General features: G+C 45.7%; 1 protein-coding gene across 5 annotated transcripts in view; it reads left to right on the forward strand.

The window, feature by feature from the left end:
* OSBP2 (oxysterol binding protein 2) overlaps positions 1 to 18,875 on the forward strand; it is a 165,239-nt gene that overhangs the window by 34,020 nt on the left and 112,344 nt on the right. For all 5 annotated transcript variants that reach the window (XM_045791376.2, XM_045791373.2, XM_045791374.2 and 2 more), the window contains exon 2: positions 3 to 217. In XM_045791376.2, the coding sequence (XP_045647332.2) occupies positions 3 to 217 (215 nt within the window). The remainder of the gene's footprint in view (positions 1 to 2; positions 218 to 18,875) is intronic.

Genomic DNA, 18,875 nt, shown 5'->3' on the forward strand with positions numbered 1-18,875 from the left:
AGAAATCAGGGTGAAATGGCCCACACCTGCCGTGGCACCATCAACCTGTCCACCGCGCACTTTGACACGGAGGACTCTTGCGGTATCGTGCTGACCAGTGGGGCAAGGACCTACCACCTCAAGGCCAGCTCGGAGGTGGAGCGGCAGCAGTGGATCACCGCCCTGGAGCTGGCCAAGGCCAAGGCCAAGGCCGTCCGCCTGATGAGCAGCCACTCAGGTAGTGAGCCCTTGGTGAGCAGGTGCACGCAGCGTCATGGGTCTGGAGAGAGTGGGAACGGAACGTGTTTGGGGGGGTGGTGGCCGGGAGACCCAGGGTAGTCTAGACCGACCCTGGAAAGTGGAGGTATGTGTTCATCCTTCCCATTCAGCGACTTGTATCCTCAGCAGTGAGGGGCTTAGGTGGTCGAAGTGGGCTGGCAGTTCTTGGGATAGAAGTATTTGTGGAGAGCAGGGCTGTGTGTGTCTTTCTTTGGACAAGTCTGGTTCCTGGACTTCAGCAGACCCTTCGGATGCTGCGTGGGTGCGATCAGAGGCCGCAGCAGGGGTGGGAGTCCAGGATCGTGCACCTGTGCCTGGGGCCAGGCTTTTGCTCAGGCCCATTATGGAGATTGAAAAACCGTTTTGGGGGCGCCTGGGTGGCTCAGTTGTTATGCGTCTGCCTTCGGCTCAGGGCCTGATCCCAGCGTCCTGGGATCGAGCCCGGCATTGGGCTCCCTGATCCACTGGGAGCCTGCTTCTTCCTCTCCCACTCCCCCTGCTCGTGTTCCCTCTCTCGCTGGCTGTCTCTCTCTCTGTCAAATAAATACATAAAATCTTCAAAAAAAAAAAAAGAGGAAGGAAGGAAGGAAGGAAGGAAGGAAGGAAGGAAGGAAGGAAGAAAGAAGAAAGAAAGAAAGAAAGAAAGAAAGAAAGAAAGAAAGAAAGAAAGAAAGAAAGAAAGAAAACCGTTTTGCCAGAGCTGCTGCCTTTGCTGAGGCGGAAGGCCAGCTCAGATACCCGGAGCAAGACATTTAAGTGTTTACTGCAATACAGTCACTTTCTTAATATGTAAGGTCTTTATATGATTCATAAGCCAACAGTTTCAAAAGCACATGCAATGACTCGTGCCCTTGACTCTTCGTTCCTAGCCACCCACCCTTTGATCCCTCCAGAGCTAACCTGTGTCTTTTACGTGTATATTAAAATTGGTATTTATTTTAAACTGCATGCCATCTTCCACCTTGCTCTCTTTCCATTTAGCAATATATCTTGGAATTTTTTCCCTATCATCAGTACGTAAGAAGCTTCCTCCTTGTTTTTAGAACAGTCTAGCGCTTTGTTCTATGGATGTATCATGGTTTATTTAACCCAGAGCCTGTTGATGAACATTTAGGTTGTTTATTTTGTTCTGACACACTGCAATGAGGAACCTTGCATTTCATTTCACATTTGCGGAAGTGTAAATGAAGTATACGTTCCAGGGGGCGGGTTGCTGGGTCAACAGGAGCGTGCCTGTGTAATTCTGAGAGCTTGTCAAGCTGCCCTTCGTAGGGGTCGTACTATCAGATGCCTGCAGCAGGGTGTGAGAACGCCTGCCGGCCACAGGCTGTCACCTAGAGTGACAGCACATGTTTCGGAGGGGTGAAAACTAGGTCCACCCACACACGAGGAGGAGAGATTGGGAAGCTATGATTTTTCTGACGCTAACACAAAATGGTGTGTGTTTCCTTAGACCTCTGCGGGGTGCTTTTAGGAAGGCGGGGCTCCAGGGGAGACTGAGTCCCAGCCTCTGCTCTCAGGATTATCACACAGGCTGGCTGGGGAGACACTGAGTCATGTGGAAGGAGCTCTAGCCCAAAGCAGGATGAGAGGGGCTATGCTATCAGTCACCAGGCCCTGTACCTAGTCTTACTGTGTTGGGGTCTCCCCCAGCACTAGCTTCTCAGTGCACATTGAAGGTCATTGAATATGAGTCTGACCTTCTCTTTTGGTCTCACACATTTGGAGCATGGATCCCCCCTGACCCCCGGTGACTCTTCCTTGGGGTCAGCACTCATGTGATTCTGGTGTGTCAATAGTGCTGAGCTTGGCAAGGGGTCCCCAGGGTACCACTCCATTTTCCAGTGGAGGAGGATGTTGGGGCCATCTCAGGCAGGGGCTATGCTGAGACCCCCAGTAGGACCTGTGCTGTCTGTTTAGAGGCCTATGGAAAGCCACTGTGGTAAATGCTTGTTAACTCAGCTGGGCAGTGCTACGAATTGCTGAGCCTGGAATTCTTCTAGGGGACGTTGGGACCCCAGAGGGAGCTACCTCAGGGTCACCTTCCTTCATTTCATACCCCTTGGCATAGTCAGGGGCTGGAGACACAGCACTGTCTTGTGTTCCCCAGGGATTAGCCTCCCAGATAAGGATACAGGACAAACATTCAGGTCTAATTCAAGGTAGCACTTGCTATATGTTGATTAGAAATGGTAGGATTCCTCTCCTTTGGGTATTTTGAAACATAAATGAACTAATGTATGTGAAAGAGAAGCCTTTTGGAAGGTGCTATGGTTTTATAGAAAGGTTATTTCCTGAAAAAATAGGTCTCGTGGTAACGTTCTCTGCAAGGCAACACCCTTCTCCCACTATTCTCAGGCTGATGTCGGAGAGTTGTGGTTTGCAACTTTTCACATGGAATCAGTTTCAGGTAACCCTGAATGAGGGAAGGCAGTCTGGGGTGTGTCTCCTTGACTCTGGCTGATAGTGACCAAGCTAGGTCAAGGGTGCTTCAGAGAGATCCCCTGCAGGTCATCCCAGGGCCTGTCCGTCCCTTCCTAGACTGTGGACTGTCTCTCATCTAGCAGGAAGCCTGCTTCCTACCTCTACTTACTTCTTGAAAACATCTGCTACTCTCCAGCTTTTCTGCCGGCCCCCAGTCCAGGCACCATCCCCTCTTACCTGGATTTCTGCAACAACCTCCTCACTGTCTTCCTGTTTCCAGTCAGTTCTCCAAATCACAGGCATATTAAAAAATGGGAATTTAATCATATAACTGCATTGCTTAGAATTCTTGGGTGCCCTAAACCAACTGGACTTAACAGACATATACAAAACACTCATCCAACAAAGCAGAACACATACATTCTTCTCAGGTGCATGTGAAAAATTCTCCATGATACACTAAATGAGATAAATGAAGTAGAGAATAGAAAAGCAATAGAGAAAAATCAGTGAAACCAAAAGTTGGTTCTTTGAAACAATCAGCAAAATTGGCAAAGCTTTCGCTAGACTGATTAGGAAAAAAAGTGAGAAGATTCAAATTAGTAAAATCAGAAATGATTTTACTTACGGGGCATTACGGGGCACCCGGGTGGCTCAGTCCGTTGAGCGTCTGCCTTCGGCTTGGGTCATGGTCTCAGGGTCCTGGGATCAAGCCCCACATGGGGCTCCCTGCTCAGTGGGTGGTCTGCTTCTCCCTCTCTCTGTCATCCTCCCCCCTGCTCGTTCTCTCTCTCTCTCAAATAAATAAAAAAAATCTTTAACAAAAAAAAGAAAATGAGGACATTACTACTGACCCTACAGAAATAAAAAGGATTATGAAACAATACTATGAGCAATTGTATGCCAACAAATTAGACAAAATAGATGAAATGGACAAATTCCTAGAAACGTACAAGTTACGAAAACTGACTAAAGAATAAATAGAAAATAATAAGTAAAGAGATTGAATCAGTCCTCAGAAATCTCCCAAAAAAGAAAAGTCCAGGACTTTTGGAGTTCACGAAATTCTACAAAGCATTTAAAGAAGAATTAATACCAATCCTCAAACTTCCAAAAAATGAAGAGGAGGGAAACACTTTCTAACTTACTCTGTGAGTCTGACCCTATACCAAAGCCAAACAAAGACATCACAAGAAAGGAGAACTATAGACCACTATCCCTTATGAATATGATGTAAAACCCCTCAACACAATATCAGCAAACAACATGCAACAGCATATCAAAAGGCTTAGGTACCATGACCAACTGGAATTTATCCCAGGAATGCAAGGATAGTTCAACATAAGAAACCAATCAGTATAATACACTAAATTGATTGAAGGAAAAAACACCTCACATGATCATCTCAGCTGATGCCTAAAAAGGATTTGACAAAATCCAACACCCTTTCATGATAAAAACATCAGCACAGTCAGACTAGGGGGTAACTTCCCCAACATGATAAAGGGCATTTATGAAAAACCCACAGCTAACATCATATTCAATGGTAAAAACCTGAAAGTTTTCCCCTAAGATCAGTAACAAGACAAAGATGCCTATTTTCACCATAGCTATTCTACATTTTATTGGAAGTTCTAGATAAGAAAAGGAAACAAAAGGAAAAATTAGAAAGGAAGCAGAAAAACTTTCTATTAGCAGATGACACAATTCTATACATAGAAAATCCCCAAGAATACACATTCACACACATACAACTATTAAAGCTAATACACAAATTCGGCAAAGCTGCAGGGCACAAGATCAACAAATATCACTTGTATTTCTCTATACTCACAATGAGCAATCCAAAAAGGAAATGAAGAAAATAATTCTATTTAAATACCATCACAAATAATAAAATGCAAAGGAATAAATTTAACCAAGGAGATGAGTTGTTCACTGAAAACTTAAAAAAAAAAAAGAAGAAATTAAAGAAGACCTAAGTAAATGGAAAGACGTGTTCATGGATTGGAAGACTTAATATTATTAAGATAACAATGCTGCCCAAAGCAATGTATAGATTCAGTACAATCTGTATCAAAATTCCAATGGCCTTTTTTCTTAGAATTAGAAAAAACCATCCCAGGGGACCCAAAATAGCCAAAACAATCTTGAAAAAGAAAACAAAGTTAGAGAATTCTTGCCAATTTCAAAACATACTATAAAGCTACAGCAATCAAGGGGTGGCTGGGTGGCACAGTCAGGTAAGCATCCAACTCTTGATTTTGGCTCCAGTAGTGATCTCAGAATGAGATCTCAGGATCATGAGATTGAGCCCCGCATTGGGCTTCACATTCAGCATAGTCTGCTTGAGTTTCTCTCTCCCTCTCTCTCTTCCTCTGCCCCTCCCCTCAGCATGCTCTCTCTCTAAAAAAAATAAGTAAATCTTTGAAGAAAAACCTACAACAATCAAAACAGTGTGGTACTTGACCTAAGGATAGACATGCAGATCAGTGAAATAAAATTGAGAGTCTAGAAGTAAGGGCAATGGATTTTCAACAAGGGTACCAAGGTCATTCAACAGGGAAAGGATAGTCTCTTCAACAAATGGTGCTGAGATGACTGGATGTCCACATGTAACAGAATGAAGTTGGACCTCTACCTCACACCATATACAAAAACTTACTCAAATACATCAAAGACCTAAATATAAGGGTTAAAACCATAATACTCTAAGAAAAAAAAAGGAGTAAATCTTCATAACCTTGGGTTTGGCAATGGCTTTTTAGATATGACACCAAAAGCAGAAGCAGCCAAAGACAAAAAATACTTGAATTAGACTTTATCAAAATTTAAAACTTCTGTGCATCTAAGGACACTTCCCAACAAAGGGAAAAGACAACCTGCAGAATGGGAGAGAATATTTGCAAGACATGATTTGATGAGTCTAGAATCTCTGATATTAATGGACAGAGTACTTAAATAGACATTTCTTCAAAGAAGGGATACGAATGGCTAATAAACACATGAAAAGATAGTCAAAATTGTTAGTCATTAAGAAAATGAAAATCAGAAGCACAAGATGCCACTTCACACCCATTAGGATGGCTATTATCAAAACAAAAATCAAAATACAACAACAACAATGGAAAGTAAGTGTTGATGGGGATGTGGAAGATTAGAACCCTCAAACAGTGCCAGTAGGAATGTAAAATGGTGTGGCCACTGGGGAAAATGTTTTAGTGGTTTCTCACTAAGTTAAACATATCATCACCCATATGACCCTAGCAAATCCTGGGTATTATCCTGGCTGTATACCCCAAAGAATTGAAAGCAGGTGTTCAAACAAAAACTTGTACGGGAATGTCCACAGCATCCACTATCCACAAGAGCCAAAAGGTGAACCTAGCCCTAATGTCTGTCATCAGACGAACGGTTGGACCGATGTGGGATAGCCATGCAATGGAATACTAGTGAGTGATGAAAAGGAATGAAGTACTGATACAGGCTACCACGTGGATGAACCTTGAAACCATGTTTCGTAAAAGAGGCCAGATACAGAAGGCCACAGGTTGTGTGATTCTGTGTATATGAAATGTCCAGAATAGGCAAATCCAGAGAGACAGAAGTAATGGTTGCCAGGAGCTGGGGAGAGAAGGGGTGGGCAGTGTCTGCTTAGTGGGTACAGGGTTTCTTTTTGGGTGATGAAAATGTTGTGGAACCAGAGGTGATGGTCGCACAACATTGTGAATTATATGGAATTATACACTTAAAATGGCTAACATGTGAAATTTTATGTGTACTTTATCACACACACACATACATACCCCCCTCAGGTGGCTCGTCAGTGCTCTCAGGGTAAAATCCGAGGTCTTTACGTTGCATGACAGTCTATGGCCTTCTTCCCTCGCTCTCTCCCTGCTCATTTTACGCAGCTCCTGCCTCAGGACCTTTGTACTTGCTGGCCTCTCCTCTCTGCCTAGAACACACCTGCTCCTACTCTTGGCCTGCCTGGCTCTCATCCGTCAGGTCTCAGCTTAATGACGCTTCAGAGTGTTTTAAGTTGTTCCCTTCTCCTAAGACAGCTCCGTGATAGCATCCTTATTTTCTTCCCTGCGATCTGCCATCATTAGTGGACTGGCCTGTTCAGTTACTTATTGCCCATCTCTTCCATAAAACCTTAGTTCCTCCAGGGCAGAGAGATCCTGTGTTGTCTTACTTCCATGGCGACCTCAGGGCCCAGCACTGGGCTTGGCATTGGGGTCGGTGCCCAGCAAGGGTTTGTTGTGGGGTCAGCATGCAGAGAAGCCAGGACACCCTCGTCTGTGTTCGGATTGTCCTTGGAGAGGAGGATTGGGGTGTCACCACTGGAGCAGATGAAGGAACTCATGACATTTAATGTGGGGAAAGGAAGGCCAGGCAGAGCCTGCTCGTACTGCAAGTTTGAAGGGTCAGAGCATATGAATGAGAATGCAGACCTGTTTTTTGTTTTGGGCTTTTGTTTTTGTTTTTGTTTTTGTTTTTTTGGTTTATTTTGTGGCCCTGGGAGACACCAGCAGAACTAGCGGTGGAAGGGGTGAGACCGATTTCTGCTTAGGCCGAGAAACAAACCAGCGTACTACAAAAGGGAGGGGGATGGTAGGGACACGATGGGAGGCTCCAGCAGAGAGCTGGGCTGGGGGTGGAGGTCCCAAGGGTCCTTCAAGGTTCCATTGTTGTCATTCTGGGCTAACTGTGTTTCTTTGCCATTTACTTTCCAAATTCGGTAGAATGTTCTGTGGTACTATGGACAGGGTGTTGAGCCAAGGAGGGTGAGATCTGACCTTGGGCAAGTCACCGTGTCAATTGGGAGCTCAGTTTCTTTATCTATAAAATGGATAGTTAGCAGCGAGGCTTCTCACTGAGCTCCCACCAGCTCTGGGGCCTCAGGCAAGCCAGTGAATATTTCCGAGCTCCAGATTCATCTTCAGGACTCCTGCTCAGTTACGAGGAGGATTACATGATGGTACATGATGGGTGCAGCCAATTCCATTCATCCCAGCACTGTGGTTGGGGAGTGTGGCCCGGCACTCATAAATCATCCTGCCCACAGCTGGTAGCAGGTGATAGGACAGAATCATCCGCAGAAGATAAGTACCCAGAGCGTTTGAAAAGCGAAGGGAAAAAATGCTTTTACTCTTAAAATGACCTACCTCCACCAACACGTATTTCCCTGAAATGTGGCACGGCGGCTCCAGAGGGCTGCCTCCCCCGGAAAGGCAGCTCCTCTCCCCTCTGGCTGGGGACGGGCCGCTGGTGGGTGCAGGGGGACGAGTCATGATCATCTTGGGGCTGTGTCTACACCGCCTGAAGGAGTGTCTGGGTCAATCAGGGGTCTGGGTGCTGGGACAGTGTCCCTTCCCCTGCCAGTCCTGCCCCAGCTGTGGGCCTTCTGCAGAGACCAGGACCTGGACACGCTCCTGGTCCCCCGCCCTCACCAGCCCATGTCTGCCTCTGCTCTCTTGCAGACGTGAACTGACCCCTTGGACACCTGAAACTTGGCCTTTTGAGCTTTACAGTTTTATATTGGTGGCCTTAACTTGCTAGTTGTCTAAACTGGGCCAAAAGAAGGAACCACCTATTTCCAGGCCACAGTGGTTTTTATTATATATATAAAAACGCCTAGTAGATCCCCGCACAGTATGTGCTCTTGTACATTAACCTGTCAGGGGGAGTGAACGTCATTCAAATGGCACGGTCCTCCATGAACTCAAACTCCACGAACGAGGCGTGACAGTTCCCACGGAGGTTAGAATGATTTGCGGGTGAATTAGTGCAGTGTAAGGTAGGAGGCTGTCACCACCGGGGTGGGTGGGAGAGGGGAACGACGTCAGGGAAAGCTACTTATAGGAGCTGAGACCTGAGGTGGGCTTTGAGGGACAAGAAGGATTTGGAATATGGAGATGGAGGTGAGGGGGGCAGGGAAGAAGGAAGACTCTCCAGGCAGTGGGGATGGGAATGGCTAGAGCAAAGGAATGGATGTGTTCAGGGACAGTGGGGCTTCTGTGTGTCTGGGGACACTGCGTGAGTTTGGGCTGCAGTCACCAAGGGGAGGCTGGGGATCAGTCTGGTAGGGGTGGCCTTGGCAAGATCTGGGGCTAGGGCCGCCACCCGGCTGGGGGCACAGGGCTCCTGGAGGGAGGATGGTAGCCAGAAGGCCTGACTGGTTCAGCAGCCACCTGCCCGTCCCGGGAGGCCCCAAGCACACTTGGTCAGTAGCAGAAGTCCCCACACAGCAGAAGGACCTCCTTTTTTGCCCAGGGACCTTGCATCAGATGGTTTGAGCACCTCAATTATTTGGACCTCTTTGAGAAGGAGTTTGCTTAACAGCTGCCGTTGGGCTCTTCCCCAGGAAGGGCTGATTTGCCTGCACCCTTCAGAGAGAAGCGAAATGCTTACACATATTTCAAATTATAAGGATTTGAAAGCAGTGAAGCATCACGTCCCGTCAAATGCCCTATAATCCAATGGCCTTTGCTCCAGTCAATTTGCTTAGCAGAGACCCCCAGATTCCCTCCTACCTATGTATTTGGGGTGTGGGTTTGGGGTTCCTTGCCTGAGTTTACTTATCCTTATTTGTTACACCTAATTATTATGTCACGTTGATCAGGCCCCGAGAGATCAGAAGCACATAGCACTTACAAAAATGACATTGACATTGTTGTCAAATCTTTCTTTCCACTACACGGGGGAAAAAGATCTTTCTTTTAACTTTCTTGTAAATAATCACTAAAGAAAATGAGTTTTTAGCCAAAAACTGGCAGACTTCTCCAAGTGCACGAGGGGATGCTCAAACTCCCTAGATGCTGTTTTTTCATTTAATGCTCCCTCTGTTTATGGTTGCTTTTTATTGTTGGCACTAGGCTGCTTTTCTGTCTGTGAAAGAAAGAAAGCAGTCCGGCAATGTGAGGTTGCTTGAAGCCGAAATGTTCTTTATAAAAGTAAAGTGCATGCATATGTCCCGAAGGGCTTTTGATTAGTGTCCTTTTGTGTCCGGGAGACTGAGCCGTGTGTGGGGAACTCAGAGATGAGCAGGCGCAGGCCTGGACCCAGCCTTGGAGGAGATCTCTGGTGGGGGTTGAGAGTAGGCTACCTGGGTGCCCCTGACCCTTCAGAGGGTGAAATGAGCTATGCTGAAGTGGAGTAAGAGGCCAAGGACACAGGGACATGGGCCCCAGAACCTGTCGCGGGAAAAGGGAGCTGACATTGGACCCAGTGGCCGCCCAGCCCAGGCCAGTATTCCCACAAGGAGGGGGCAGAGGATATGGGATGAGGGGGGCAGGCTGAGCCCCCCTATCAGACGGGGCAGGTTGAGGGGACTTCCACAAGGGAAAGTGGAAGGAAGGATTACAGGACATGGCCCCAGTCAAGAGGACCCACTGGAACTGAGAGCGATGGCAGGCATGGATGTGGGGTCCACCGTGATGATATACACTGACCCCTGCGCTTCACTGACTCCAGGCCACGTGGCTCACTTCTCTCCAGCCTCTGCTCTCTCATCGGGTCCTGGCCTCCTGGCTGCTGTCCCTCGTCCCTTTGGTCTGCGGTGCTATAGGCAGCCAGGCCCCAAAGCTGACCATGACTTGTAGAGATGCCTCAAGGGATGAGGTCAGCAGGCCAAGGCTGCGTGGGACCAGTTCTTGCTAGGTCTGGGGCTGGCTGCCCTGGTGCTTTGGGAAGGCTTGGAGTCTGTCTGCAGCCACTGTGTGCTCTGATCCACAGGACCCAGAAGTGCTCTTGGCCTCCATGTCCGCTTTATGGTGAGGAGGGCGCTGCTCATTTTGGCAACTACCTTGTTTTTTGTTGGTTTTATTTTTTACTTATTTACTTTTTAAATTTTATTTTATTTAAATTCAATTAATTAACATATAGTATGTTATTAGTGTCGGTTTGTTTTAAATGAGGTTCTCTTTTCCTTATTTATCATCCTTACTGCTTCTTAGAAAGAAATGAACCCACCTGTCCCTACTCTCCTCGGCCGCGTCTTCTGTTCCCCCTCTCTGCCAGAGGGCTCCTCCCTCCCTAGCCTCCTCCCTGTGCTCCTCACTCACACCCCACCCTGTTGTGTGGCCAGCCCTGCTCCACTCCCCCTGTCCTTTGTTCTTTCTTGGAGGTTCTCTTTCAGCCTCCTGGAAGCCTGTCTCTGGTGCTGACTGGCCCCAGGTGTACCCGACTCCCTTACCTGGAGCTGTTCTGCAGGGGTCCTGCTGCTCATCTCTGACCTCCTGCAACTTCACTGGAGGGGAGGTTGGGGAAGGGTCTAGATGACCTGTCCAGCCCAGAGCAAGTTCTTGCATCGTCTTTGGCCACCTCCTAGTGCTGTCCCCTCTCCCTCTTCCCGCCTCAAGGAAGCCTTCTATCGACATGTTGCCACTGCTGACCACATCTCGCTCCCTCCATCACTGATTGTCCCCACATCTGTCTTCAAGCTCCTGAAGTCCCTTGTCCCCTGCTTTCTTCTGTCCACCCAGCCTTCCCACTGTGCAGCCTTCCCCGTGGGTCCCCTGTGTGGCCCCTACCTTGCCGGGCCCTTCTTGGCCTCTTGAACTTTTAGCACACCCACCTGTGAAACCCAAGCTGCGATCATTCTGCTTGTGTCCTCCCGTGAGCCTCTGCCCAGATGCCACGGAGCGCTGGAGACAACGTCTGCACCTTTGTAGGCCAAGCTGCCGAAAGGTCGTGCTTTCTGCCCCAGGCAGTGTGCCAGGCCTGGGGAGCCCAAGAGCAGCGAGCATGCAGAGCTCTAAGAGGCTGGTGGCTGGGGCCTCTGGTGAAGTCCTGGGAGGCTAATTAGGGGACATTCCAGCGGGGCTGGAGATGGGCAGGGACCCATGTCACCAGAGAGAGCAGATTCACCAGCCTTTCAGGACAATCTTTCTTTTGTCTCAGATTTACAAGATTTTTCTCATGTGTTATTAGAAGAATCTATGTGAGGGAGGGTACGGAATCTTCTGATATTCTGACGAGGAGCCAGGCAACCCCAGGGCTAGATGATTTACTCTTTCAGCACCTTCTGAAATGTGGGCCCCTTCTGACAGTGGAAGGCTTTATCTGGGGTCTGCAGCTGCCATCTGGTGGCTGAATCAAGGCCCTTCGGAGGTTGTGCTGGGCCTGCTGGGGCTGGCTTGCTCATGTGCCTTTGCTCACTCACTTGTCTTTTTAAAAAGGTCCCTGTGGGGTCATCAGAATGTGGTACCTTTGGGGAGAAGAACACAATCAGGAGAAATAATTTATATTCAGGTGGCCCCCTGCTCTGAGAGGGGCAAGGGACCAAGGCCAGGGTCATGGCCACCTTCAGCATCGGCCTCCTCCCCGTGCCACTCAGTCATCCAAATCTTGTCATCTTGGTGCCCCAGCTGGGATTGCTCCCCACCATCTCAGCCCTCAGGTCCACCAGGGCCCTCGGCCATGGAGCTTGTCCTCAAGTTCCCGGGGCTTGTCCTCTGGTTGGCACACCCTTGCGTCTTCAGCTGTGCCTTGATATCACAGATCCCATCTCCCTCCCTCACATAGCTACCTCTGGACCCTGGGGCTCTGGCTCAGTAATTCGAAGTCCAAGTCTGACCCCTTTTTGGCTGCCACAGCAGCTACCCTCTCAGTACCCTACTAGACCTCTGGCTCCTCCTCTAGCAGCTGCCTTCCCTTTTCTTATTCTCCTTTGCTTGGCCTGGCCCAGGGTCTGTCCCCCAGTCCCTACTGAGAGGGGTCTTCCCCCCTCGCCTGATTGTCCAACTTCCATCCACACCCACATGTCCTTCGCCAAACCATGGGGCAGCCAGGGAAGCAGACAACCCTTGGCTTGAATCCCAGCCGTGCCATTTACTAGCTGGGTCACTTAGGCAAAGTCGCTTGACCACTCTGTGCCTCGGTTTCCTTACCCTGAAAGTGGGTCTATTGATAAAGACCACCTAAGGTTGTCTTAAATCATATTACAAACTGCTCAGCTCAGCAACTGGAGCGTGGCTGCTCAGTTGACAGCAGTGAGGCCGTTGCTTTTTTGGTGATGACCCTTCGGTTCTGCACATTCTGCCTTCAGGCGGGAGTAGTAGGGCCCCTTCCCTGAGCCAGGGTACGTATGTCACACAGCCAAGCTTTGGGGGCAGCCCTTCCCAACCGCATAGATCAGCACACCCTCAAACCCAGGGCTTCTGCTGGGCCCTTATCCATGCCTGCCCCGCTAGTGTGGGTCCCCTGACAGCTTCCTTTCCCATCTTCCAGTGGCTCCTGAAGTCCTTGCCACTCTACATACCCTCACTACCCCAGCAAAACACCCTGCCTCCTTCTCATTCCATAGAACAAAACAGTTCACCTTCTGGACCACCTCAGCTCTCTACCATCAGACTTAGCAACCTCCCTGCGTCCATCCCTGTGTGACTCCAGTGGGACCTGGTTCCACTGCTATTCTCCTTTCTCTCTTATACCCTCAGCTTCTCTCCTGGCTTCTTCTCCCTGTTCCACCTGACCCACTGCCCGCTGCCTTGAAACTGCCCTCATCATAGTCTTAGGTTACCTTCCAGACCTGGAAGTTGGACCAGTAGTAAACCCGAGAGTCCTGTTTACTCCTGCCCTCCGTCGCCTCTCATGTTCAGCTGTCACAAGATCCTGTGAGCGCCAGCCCTGAACAGTTTTGCACCTGCCTGCTGCCCTTCATATGCATGGCCTCCGCCTTGGTTTGGCCACCTGGCCTCCCAGATTCTGGACTCCAGAGTCTTCCATTAGAGACTCTCCAACCGTCAGAGTGAGTCTTCTAAAATGCAATTCAGCTTGATTCCAGTCCTCGCTAGGATGAATTGAGAACACTTCACTTTGTTCAGCTAGGAAACCTGGACAGAACGCATGGGGCAGCTATTTAAGCACCCTGGAAATTAAGTAGCCACAAGCAGATTGGAGAAGACCATTATTTGAAGTAACAATGAACAGGTGGCAAGTTTACGACCTTTTCCCTTCCAGTATTTTCCAGTCTGGTCTTGGGGGAGACTCATGAGCGCACAGACAGAGAGAGCTCCAGGACAGGCCCTCTTGTTCAGGCCCAAGGAGCAGGAAAGTTCTCCTGGCAGTGATAGTAGCAGCAGGGGGCTGCAGGTGCCCAAGGCTTTGAAGGAAATCCTGCCCTCCAGGAGAAAGTGTTATGGTCCCAAGAGGGTGAGTGAGAACCCCTGTCGCATTCTTCTCTTTCTCTTCCCACCCACTTGGCCCCAGATGTGGGTGCAGTGATGGGAAATGGGCAGTGGAGATAAGTAAATAAAGCCCCAGTCTTGAGCCAGAGGACAGAAAGAAGGAGCTCTTGGGAACTGGAAAATACCAAGATATCACAGAGAGGAGCTTGGGAAAGTGACCCTGTAAAGTTGTTTATGAAATCCTAGGTTCACGTCCAAGATGCACGTGCATGAATCAGATTCTAAACAGCATATTTGGAGAACTGAACTAAAAGCCACATGAACACCAAGATCCCAATGGCCACTGACTGGCATATAGGAGGGAGAGATTCAAATAGCACTGCAAAGGCATTGAAAAGGGAACTGATAATGAAACCATCAGCAGAAGAAGGTTGGTCAGAACTCGTGGCTTGAACCCAACTAGGTCAATTGCCTGCTAAAATGAAAATATCGAAGTACCCACCTCAGGAATGAAAGAAGCAATTAGCTGTATAGATTCCATAAAATAATAAGGGAATACTACAAATAACTCTACCCACAATTCTGACAACTTAGATGAAATAAATGGATTCTTCAAAAATCATAAACTCCAAAATGCACCCAAGATCAAGTGTATAACCTGAATAATCCTATAACATTAAAGAAATTGCATTCATAGTTTAAAACCTTTCAAAACAAAAAAAAAAAAAAGAAGAAGAAGAAGAAGAAAGAAGGAAGAAGGAAGAAGAAGAAATAATATTCAGGCTCAGGCAATTTCATTGGTGAATTCTACCAAACATTTGAAGAAGTAATAACACCATTTGCACAGCCTCTTCCAGAAAACAGAAAAGGAGGAAACACTTCCCAGTGCATTACCCTGATATCAAATGGGACAAAGATAGTACAAGAAAAGAAAACTTTGGACCAATATTTCTCATGAACATAGATGAAAATATCAACAAACTATTAGTAGTTTGAATATAGCAATATGTAAGTAGAATAATACACCATGATTGAGTGGGATTCATACTAGCTGTGCAATGTGGGTTCAGTATTTGAAAAGCAATCAGTGGAATCACCATATTAATGGTCTAAATAAAAACTACATGATCATGTCAATTAATGCAAAAAAAGCACTTAGAAAAAATTCAGTATCATTCATGGTAAAAAAGTTCAGCAGGGGTGCCTGGGTGGTTCAGTTGGTTAAGTATCTGCCTTTGGCTTAGGTCATAATCCCAGGGTGCTGGGATCAAGCCCCATATGGGGCCCCACATCAGGCTCCCTGCTCAGCGGGGAGCCTGCTTCTCCCTCTGCCACTCCCCCAGCTTGTGCTCTCTCTCTCTCAGTCAAATAAATAAATAAAATCTTAAAAATAAAGAAAAATAAAAAAATAAAAATGCTCAGCAAACTGGGAATTCTTCCAAGTGAAGGAATTTTTCCACCTGATTAAGAGTAACTTTACTGGTGAAAGACTCCGGGGATCATTAACAAGGCAAGGATGTCCATTCTCACAACTCATATTCATCCTGATACTGGAAGTCCTAGCCAGTATAAATGCAAGAGAAAGAAACCAAAGGCATTCAGATTAGAAAGGAAGAAACAAAAACCTATCCCTATTTGCAAATGACATGATGGCTACGTAGAAGACCCTAAGAAATCTATAAAAATACTCTCAGAATAAGTGAGTTTAGCAAAGTTACAGGATACAAGATCAATACACAAAGACCAATCATCTCTGTCTCTTTTTTAAAAGACTTTATTTATTTATTTATTTATTTATTTATTTATTTATTTGAGAGAGCGCCAGATCATGAGTGGGGGGAGGGGCAGAGGAAGAGGGGGAAGCAGACTCCTCACCCAGCAGGGAGCCCAACTTGGGACTTGATCCCAGGACCCCAGGATCATGACCTGAGCCAAAGGCAGACACTCAATTGACTGAGCCACCCAGGCAGCCCAAAGACCAATCATATTTCTATGTGCTAGCAGTGAGCCTTTAGAAACCAAAAATTTTAAAAATTTAAAAAGCACCCCCATGAAATGCTTAAGTATAAATATCACAAAACTTATATAGTATCTGTATACTGAAAACTATAAAGCAGATAAAAGACCAAAATAAATGGAGAGACATACAATGCTCATGGATCAGAAGATTCAACAGAGTAAGGATGTCAGTTCTCTCCAAATTGATCAATAGATTTAATGCAATTCAAATAATCCTTTGGCAAGACATTTTTTTCAATGTAGGCAAGCTTATTATAAATTTATATGGAAAGACAAATGAACTAGAATAGCTAAAACAATTTTGAAAAACAGGGATCAAGTTAGAGTAATTACCCAATGTTCAGACTCATTATAAAGAAGCTATAATAAATATAGTGTTGTGTTGGCAAAAATTAACTCAAAATATAAAACACATACGCAAGTTAACTCAAAATATAAAACACAAAACTATAACACTTTTAGAAGAAAACATAGGAGAATACTTTTGTGACCTAAAATGAAGTAAATACTTCTTAAACTTGACACCAAAGCTTAATCCGTTAAAGAAAAAAATTGATATATTGAACATCAAAAATGTGAAACTTCTACTCTGTTTCCTCAAAATAAAATATTTAAATATAAATCTAACAAAATTTGTACAGGATCTATATGCTAAAAACTACAAAATGCCGATGAAAAGAAATTCAAGTTCTGAAGAAATGGAGAGGCATACCATGTCCATGGACTGCGAGACTCAACATAATAAAGCTGTCAGTTTTCCCAGAATTGATCTATATGTTTAAAACAATTTCTATCAAAATCTTTTCAAGATTTTTTTGTAGCTTACTCTAAATTTTATATGGAAACACAAAGGAACTAGAACAGATAAAGCACTTTTGAAAAAGAATAAAGTGGAAGAACTCACTTTACCTGATGCTAAGACTTACTGTATAGCTAGAGTAATTGAAGCAACATGATATTGGTGGAGGAACAGAGACCTATAAATCAATTTAACAGAAAAAAAATCCAGAAATAAACACAAATACACCAAATTTACTTTTTGACAAAGACACTTTGATGCTGGAGTCTTTGGACATCCGTAGGCCAAAAAAAAAAAAAAAAAAAAAAGAACCTCAACCTAAGTGTCAAACGATATACAAAGATTAGTTCAAAATGGAGCATGGATTTAAATGTAAAATCATAAAACTTTTAGAAGAAAACATAGAATACCTTTGGGATCTAGGGCTAGACTAAGAGTTCTTAGACATGTCTAAAATATGAGAAGCACACTCCATAAGAGAAAACATTAATAAATTGGACTTTATATTTGAAAACTTTTGCATTGCAAAAGACTCTATCAAAAGGATGAAAAGACAAAGTACAGACTGAGAGAAAATATTTGCAAATTACTTGTCTGACAGAGGACCAGTATCTGGAATATATAATGAAATGTAAAAACTCAACAATAAAAAGACAATCTAAATATAAATGGGAAAAAAACACAAACAGATATTTCACTGAAGGGAAGATACAGGTGGCAAATAAGCATGAAAAGGTGATCATTTCCTCAGCTATTAGAGAAATGCAAATTCAGATCATTATGAGAGTACTACACACTTATTAGAACCGCTGAAATAAAAAATAGTCATGATACCAAATGCTGGCAAGGATCTGTCCCGTACATTGCTGGTGGGAATGTAAAATGGCACAGCTACCCTGGAAGGTAGTTTGGCAGTTTCTTACAATACTAAATATGCAGTTACCACATGACCCAGCAGTCACACCCCTGCACATTTATCCCAGAGAAATGGAAACTTGAGTTCACGCAACAGCCTGCACACAAGTGTTCAGAGCAGCATTGGTTTCAATGGCAAAGTACGGGAAACTACCCAAGTGTCCTTCAGTGGGTAACCAACTGAACAAACTCTGGTCCACAACACAATGGAGTACCACTCAGCACTGACAATGAGTAAGTTACCCATACATACGACAACTTGGATGAATCTCAAAGGTATTATGCCAAGTGGAAGGAGCCATTCTCAAAAAGTCGTATGTCTCCATTTATCTAACATTCTGGAAAAGGCAAAAACTGTAGCGATGAAGGACAGATCGGTGATTGCCAGGGGTGAGGGCTGGAGGGAGGGCGTGATACAAAGTTATACCACAAGGGAGTGTTTTGAGGGTGATGAAACTGCTCTATGTCCTCGTGGAGGTGTGTTATGAAGCTATACATGTGTTAAAATGCATGGAACTGTATGACAAGAAAATAAGATTTCCTGTGGATTAATTTGAAAACAAAATGCAATTTTGACTAATTTTCCTTCTTGGCCTCTCCCCTGCCCTCCAGATCTACCTGGCTTCCCCTCTCTTCATCAGCACACTGTCTTTCTGCCAGGCATGCTGAACCTCTTACTTGCAAACCCTCTTCTCTAGCACCCAGCCCCTTCCCACACCCAGATTCCCCTTAGGTCTGCTTCTCCTTCAAGCTCCCTGCAACTTGGCTTAGCTCCTTGTGCACGGTAGCTAGTGGTTAATGTAAATATGGACTTCCCAGAGCCTCAGACTCCCCATGTGTCAGGGTCCTTGCAGTGCAAAGATTTCTAAGCCAGTGGGAGCCAGTCTCCCACTTCCCAGCTCCCTTACTTACCAGCTGTATGACCTTGGGCAAGTTGCTTGCTGTCTTATGCCTCACTCTTTCTTCTGTACAATGGGCTTAACAATAAACCCACCTCTTAGAGGTGCTGTGAGGATTAACTTAGAGAATGCATGAAAAAGAATTTAGCACTTGGCTTGGCCAATGCTCAAGAACAATTAGCTGTAATTATTGATAATCCCCATCTTGGCAGCTTTAAAATACTACAGGTTCCCAAGTCCCCCTGCCCTGATCAATCTGAATGAATGAGAACAGTGCTGGGTGGGGTGGGGTGGGGTGGAGGAGTGTACCTGCCTTAAAAAAAAATTTTTTTTTTCCTTAGGTAGAACTGCCAGATTTTGCAAATAAAAATACAGGTCACCCAGTTTAATGTGAACTTCAAGTATGCAGCAAATAATTTTTTAATA

Source organism: Ursus americanus, chromosome 30 (assembly GCF_024610735.1).
Source record: "Ursus americanus isolate L20-20 chromosome 30, mUrsAme1.1.p, whole genome shotgun sequence".
Classification (NCBI taxonomy): domain Eukaryota; kingdom Metazoa; phylum Chordata; class Mammalia; order Carnivora; family Ursidae; genus Ursus; species Ursus americanus.